Below are 7,131 nucleotides of genomic sequence, written 5' to 3' on the forward strand. Positions count from 1 at the left end.
AGGAATATGACAGAATTTGCATGAACTAAGGAATAGCGCATATAAAAATTAATTTTTTATATCAATTTGGAGCAACCCACTGTCATCCTTCCCAAAATGTTCCCTTCTGGGTTGAACTCTTTATTTTTATAGTGACCTGGCTTTTAGTGAAAAGGAGAAAAACCCAAAGTGAGCAAAGAAAAATGCCCAGAAATAAACTGGGAAAGGTGAATTCCCAGGAGTTTCGGAAGTTGCCCAGAACTTGGCATCCTAAACATACCCCCCTCGCAGTGCTCCCCATTGCATGTGGTTTTTTCAAGGAAAAACTGTGGTTTTTCAAGGAAAAACTGCATTTTTTTTCAAGGAAAAACCGCATTTTTTTTCAAGGAAAAACCGTGCTTTCCAAGAAAAACCTATGGTTTTTCAAGGAAAACCGTGGTTTTTCAAGGAAAACCTGTATTTTCTCAAGGAAATCTGGGAACAAACCATTAAACCAGGTTACCCAAGGGGGGCTAAAACACTGAGAGAGAGAGAGAGAAAGAATCCGAGCGATGCCAAGGGAAGAATATCCCTGATGCTCATCCCGTCCCATTAATCCAAGTTTTGGGTGGAGTATTGAGGTTAAGAAATCGAGGTCAAGAAATTGAGGTTAGAAAATTGAGGTTTAGAAACTGAGAGTAAGGAACTGAGATTAATAAACTGAGATTTAGAAATCGAGGTTATTAAATTGAGATTTAGAAACTGAGACAAAGAAATCGAGGTAAAGGAATCGAGATGAGGAAACTGAGGTTAAGCAATTTGAGATGAGGAAATCGAGGTGAAGAAATTTGATTTCCAAGCTGAAAAATCGCCAAATTGGGTGTTCAGAGATCCCAACCACCTTCACCTCCCACACCCCCCCAACCCTCCACCCACACCCGGACACACCCCCGGTTTTTGGGGCTCTGCCGAGCCGTATTCCCGAGTGTGGATTGATTTAGGATCTCCATGCCTTGGGGGAAGGTTTTCGGCCCCGTTTCTCAACCCTTGCCGTGTCTGTCTGTCTTCTGCTGCCAGCGATGAAGACAACAAACCTCTTCCCAACAGCCAGACCTCGCTGGACGGGACGATAAAGCAGCAGGAGAGCGACGACAGCTTGGTGGACTACGGAGAAGGGGGCGAGGGGCAGTTCAACGAGGACGGCTCCTTCATCGGCCAGTACACGGTCAAGAAGGACAAGGAGGAGACCGAGGGCAACGAGAGCTCCGAAGCCACGTCCCCCGTCAACGCCATTTATTCCTTGGCATAGCAAAAACCGCCGGGAAAAGCACCCACAGCCCGAGGGGTTCGGAGCGGCCGGGGGTTCCGCTGGCAGCCGCCGCCGCCGCTGCCTCCGACAGGGAAAGGAACCAAGCAGGGACTAAAAACCACAAAAATAGAGAAAAAAAATTAAAAATAAGGAAAAAAAATGCAAAAAAAAAAAAAAAGGGGGAAAAAAGAAAAAATTCCAAGCAACCAGGCAGCCCAGGCGGCCGCCGATGCCATTTATCCTTAGCAAATGAGCCAACAGCAAAGGACGCGCGGGGCGGGAGTGGGAGCTGGAGCGGGAATTGGGGCTGGGCTGGAGCGGCTGGAGGAGAGGAGATGCTTGAGCTGCTCCCCAGTTTGGGGCTGCACCCCAGTTTTGGGGCTGCTCCTCAGTTTGGGGCTGCACCCCAGTTTTGGGGCTACTCTTCAGTTTTGGGGCTGCACCCCGGTTTTGGGGTTGATCTCCAGTTTGAGGTTGCTCCCCAGTTTTGGAGCTGCTCTCCAGTTTTTGGGGTTGCTCCCCAGTTTGGGGCTGCCTCAGGGCCAGCTCGGAGGGGCCCCGTGCTGGGCTCAGCTCCCCGAGGCTTTATTTGTTCTTTTAGGAGGGAGCTCCAAATTTTTGGGTTTCATTTTTCCAGGAAGGTTCTGGATCAGAGGGGAGGGGGAAAAGAAATCAAAGAATGTGGGGGAGGGAAGAGCAGTGAGAGGGGCCTGGGCAGAGCAAAGGCACGGAAGGAGGAAAGGGGTGGATTTTGGGGTGAAAACACTGGATTATTGAGCCGTCCATCCTCACGGCAGCACCTTGCCCATAACCTCTCCCAAAAAACCCTCCTTCCTGAAAAAACCTATGCAGGGAAGAACAGGTCCCCACCACCTCCCTCAGCACCAGGGTTTGTCCATGCTGAGGCTGGGAAAACCCACAGGGAGTTCGTCCCCCATTCCCACCGGGCTCTGGAGCGTCCTGGGAGGAGAAGAGGTTATGGAGGAATCTGTGGGGTTTGTGGAAGGACAGGGAGGAGCCTCTCCCCCGCCGAGCCCGGGGTAACAGCACTGCAGAAAAACCTTTTTGGGTTTAAATTTGCTTTGTAGGGATTTTGGGGGGAGCCACCCCCCCACCCCACGCCTGCTTTCTTTTCAAGGCAACTCCATAAATCCTATGTAGCAAAGAGGGCCTGGAAGCAGGAGCGGGATCAGGATAGGACGAGGAGACCAGAATGATTAACAGAAAAATAATCCAAGCCAGTTGGTGAGGATGGAAAAACCCCCCGGGATCGGGTGAAGGATTCCCTGAAGGATTCAGGGCCGCACCACAAGGAAGAAACGCCGGACTGGAATTCACACCTCCGGAGGCACCGGGATGAGCCGGACGGACGCTGTTTTTCCCACTAAACCCCCTCCTCCTTTCTGACAGTGGCCTTTCCCCCCTCCATCCCTCAGCCAAGCCACCGTGGGACCCCCGTCCCACCTGGAGACTCCCAGGATTTCAGCGACCCCCCTGAGCACTCCCTCACATGCCTTACACAGCTTGAGACTTCCCGGGGAGTCACTCCAAGGATGCTCTTCCCGCTCCGCTTCCACGCCCCCGATGGCCTCGGATCCGCCCAAGCAGTAGGAATGGGATATCTGGGAGCGTTCCCGGCTCTCCCAGCACGGATCAGGGTAGAAGGCAGGGGTTCCTAACAGACTGCGTCCCGTGGATCTTCCCACTTCCTGCACTTTTGAAACCAAAGGTACCTTTGCGGAGAGAGAGAGACAGATTGGGTTTCTTTCGGAAAAGATGGATTTTCAGATGGATTTTCCTTTTGTTACTTTTGTTTTTCTGAGGAGGATGGAGGGGTTTTTGGATAGGCTGCAGCGGGATTCGTGCAGTTCTTCTTCCTGCTCTGGAGACACATCGGTGACAGGGATACTCCCACTGCTATGGATTGTGGAGAGGGACTTTGCCACATCCCGATGGATCCCGGGAAGAGCCCGGACCGGGCCAACGAGAGAGATGGATGCAAATTAATCCAATGCAAATGCCTTCCTTAAAATAATAATTATCATTTATCTTGGTTGTCTTCTCTGATAGGTCAAACGTGGGGTGAAGATGGAGTTCATGGGGTTGGATTTGGGGACCTTAAAAGGTCCCTTCCCACCTAAATTGTTCCATGAAACCAACGGCAAAGGAATTCCAGGGTTTAGGTTGGGGTCAAGAGGCAGAGCCCCCTCCCAGAGCTGGGGGAGCTGTCCCAGGGATGTCCCTTGTCCCCTCCAGCCGTGTCCCCTGGCAGGGGCAGCCCCAGTGTGACCCTCAGTGTGGACACAGCAGCGCCCCGATCCCACTCTTGCCCATCCCATTTGGGACAGCAGCTCCCGGAATTCCATCCAGCTTTTAGGCAAACACCCCCCAGGCCAAAGGTGACACCGCCCCTGGGCACGGGGACAATCCCATTCCCACCCCATTCCCAACTCCCGGTTGAGTTTGGGCACCTTCCCGCCGAAGCACTGCTGGAAATGAGGAGAGGAACAAATCCAGCCTCTGGATCTGGGATCTTCCCAGCATTCCCAATCCTCTCTGCTTTGTGGCCCAGCTGACAGGGACCACAAACCATCTCCAAACCTCCGGGAATTTGGCCGGGATTGCTGGAAGCAGGTCTGTGTCGGGTATCCATGATGTGCCATTCCCATTAAAACCCGTGTTCCCGAGCCACCTCATCCCTGAGGAAACCTCGCAGCATCCCTTTGGAAATGGAGGAATGGGAAGGAGCTGGACTCTGCCCAACCTTATCCCAAATTCCCTCATAAAATTCCCAGTCCTACCCCCAGGGTACTTTGAGTAATGAGAAGAGGGAGGAGATGCAGAGGTGGAAGAACAACTCGGTGTAAGTTACTCACAGCCCTGTCTCAGCTCAGTGTAAAAATTACTCAACATTTTTAAGGTTTAGCAGAAATTTTGACGTTTCTTCAGAACTTCCCCCCTGGAGTTTTGGAGCCCAAAGAAAATTCAGGTTAAAAACTCATCCCGAGCTTCTCATCTGTTACTCCTTTGAATAAAGTTCAAGGTTTGCATGGGGAGCAAAGCCCTGACCCCAAACCTTCCACAGCGCTCGCAGGGTGACCCCACAGATCCCAAAAAACCAGACAGGGCTGGGATGAACCCACACCGTGTCCTGGGAGCATCCTTGGAGCAGGAGATGGATGGAGAATCCACACGAGGATTTGTGGTGCTGAGGGGCTTTCCCCACCCTGATCCCGATCCCTGGGAGCTGCTCTGCTGCTCCTTCCCCTCTCCAGAGGGGACATCCCGGCCACCTCCTGTCCTGCTTGCTGTAGTGACTCCCAGGATGAGCAGGGATGCTCCCATTCCCGCCACAGGGACAACAATCCCTCCCTGGGATCTGCACAGCCTCTCTGGGAACACTTCCGGTTTTCCAGAAGAAATAACCCTTCCTTCATCAAGGGTTTAAATTAGGAGCCAACTTCTAATTCGTAAATAAAAAGGGAAGAGCCAGACCCCAAATTCCAACACCAGACCCCAAATTCCAACACCAGACCCCAAATCCCAACACCCTCAGGAGCTGAGCTCTACCCCAAACGTGCAGATTTGTCCTGTTCCTACAACATTCCGAGCCAACACCTCATCCATGTCCTGGAGGTGAATCCAGGGACCTCCCTGGCACCCAGCCTTGGGACAGCCGACAGAAACGCCAGGAATTCGGGATACGAGAGGATACTGCTGTGCTTCCCAGATCCGGAGGCTGCTCCCGTTCTCCCTGAGGTGACGTCGCAGCTGGAGGCACAAAACCAGCGGGAAAAGCCGGAATTTGGGTCCAAACCCTGAAATCCTGCTGGGAGAAACCCAACCGGACACCAGGACATGCTGTCCCCGCTGCCAGCATTGCCCTCCTGGAGGTGACAGATCCCAAATCCAGGTGTCACCTTGGATCTGGGAGATCCAGCAGGATCTGAAGGACAGCAGGTGGAGAAGGGAGGAGCTGGGCAGTGTCACCCAAGGCCACCACAGAGCTCATTCCAGCCATGCCACCAACTTCTCCTGGCACATCCCAAGGCCACCACCCATCCTGGCACATCCCAAACCCTCTCCTCGTCGCACAGGTCCCAGCAGAGCTGCGGGTGCCACCTGCGACGTCACCTCCTGGGCCCAGGCTTTCCGTGTACCTGCAGCAACCAAGATTTCAGTTAAGCAATAAAAAAAAAGAGAAAACCTTATTAAGGAAAAAAAAAAAACCAAACAAAAAAGGACAAAAAAAAAAAAAAAAAGAGAGACACCTCCGACTTCTTGCACTAAAAGCTGTTTTATTAACGAGAATAACGACGCTTTCCTGGTCCTCACGACGCCACCCACGGCATCAGTAGCGCCCTTCGCCTGTGTCTCCGTGTCCTCGCATCGGGCGTTGGGGTTTGGTTGTTCGACGCTGTCTAAACCCCGTGTCAGACCCCCAAAACTCCGTGTCAGAGCCCTAAATTCCACGTCAAACCCTAAAGAGTCTGTGTTGAACCCCAAAATTCCGTGTCAAACCCACAAAATCCTGTGTCAAACCTCCAAATTCCACGTCAAACCCACAAAATCCTGAGTCAAACCTCCAAATTCCACGGCAAACCCCCCAAGTCCCGTGTCAGCCCTCAAAATTCCATGGCAGACCCCCAAAATTCCATGGCAACCACCCAAAATTCCATGTCAAACCCCCAAATTTCCATGTCAGACCCCCAGACCGAAGTCCCCCCTCCCAAATATCATTCCCGATGTCCGTTCCTCCCGCTCACATCCGACAGAAAGTCCCGGGACTGTTTTGTTTTAATTTAATTTGTAAATATCTCGCGCTCCGTCCGTCCTCTCTGTCCAACCTCCCGGCTGGTCTCAAGTATTCCGTGTATTTATTTGCCTTTTTTTTAAAAGCAAAAAAAAAAAAAAGCAAAAAAACCCCCCAAAAAAGCGAAGGAAAAGGGAAAAACAAACCCACCACCTTTGCGTTAACCCCACCTGTTCCAGTGAGAAACGTGAAGCTGAGGCTGTAAAAATTCAGTTTCCAGCAAGATTTATGGACTGGAGGGGAAAAATAAAAGGGTTTAATTTAAGGACTTCTAAACCGACTGCATGAGAGATGAGAGAAGGCCAAACTACTCAGATTTCTTTTCTTTTTCTTTTCTTTCTTTCTTTTTTTTTTTTTTTTGAATCACTGGAAAAAAAAAGAAAAGACTGGATTTTTTTGTATAGAGAAAACACTAAACATATAATAAAACATGGTTCAAAATCCTTGCCGAGCCCAAGAGTCATTCCCGTCGAATTCCAAGAGGGAAAAGCAGCACAGCCTGGTCCTCAGCATTCCCAAAATTCCCTCCCTGACCAGGAAAGATGCTCAGAGGCAGCTCTGGATCCTCTCCAGCACCATTTTCAGCCCCTCAACCCTCGGCAATCCCTGGGGGAGAAGCTCCCACGGCTCAGAAAATGTGGGATTGACCCCAGCCCCCCGTTCCCGGCAGCCAAGCGCGGCTCCCACCGGGATCCATCCCTCTCCCAGCCCTTCCTGCTCCCGGCAGAGGCTCCCCGGGGTGGAGGGAGGGGGAGCGGAGGAGTAATTTGGTTAATTGAGGTGTAATTGCAGCGGGCCCGGCTAAGAGGATGAAGGGCTGAGTGCTTCCTGCTGCAGCGGGGGCTCCTCCCGCCCCCTTCCCAGCATTTCCAGGAACAGCAGAGAGGGGAAAAAACACTTTTTGCCCAGTGGAGACATTCCCAGCGCGATGGAGGCGCCTCAGTCCCTGCCCCAAGGAAGGATGGAATTGCGGAATCGCGCTTGGCTCCTGGCGCAGGAATTCCAGCTGGCTGGAACCCGGCGACTCCTCCAATCCCCCCAATCCCCCATT

At 52.0% G+C, this 7,131-nt stretch overlaps 1 protein-coding gene across 33 annotated transcripts in view; it reads left to right on the top strand.

Annotated features, from left to right (window-relative positions):
* The window catches only part of NFASC (neurofascin), a 73,466-nt gene extending 66,941 nt beyond the window's left edge, over window positions 1-6,525 (top strand). For 31 of the 33 annotated variants that reach the window (XM_032133159.1, XM_032133143.1, XM_032133146.1 and 28 more), the window contains one exon: window positions 1,036-6,525. In XM_032133159.1, the coding sequence (XP_031989050.1) occupies window positions 1,036-1,267 (232 nt within the window). In that variant the 3' untranslated portion in view covers window positions 1,268-6,525. The remainder of the gene's footprint in view (window positions 1-1,035) is intronic. The other 2 variants (XM_032133150.1, XM_032133151.1) reach the window with 1 other exon arrangement.
* The last annotated feature ends 606 nt before the right edge of the window (window positions 6,526-7,131 follow it).

This window comes from Corvus moneduloides, chromosome 24 (genome assembly GCF_009650955.1).
Source record: "Corvus moneduloides isolate bCorMon1 chromosome 24, bCorMon1.pri, whole genome shotgun sequence".
NCBI classification, from domain to species: Eukaryota; Metazoa; Chordata; class Aves; order Passeriformes; family Corvidae; genus Corvus; species Corvus moneduloides.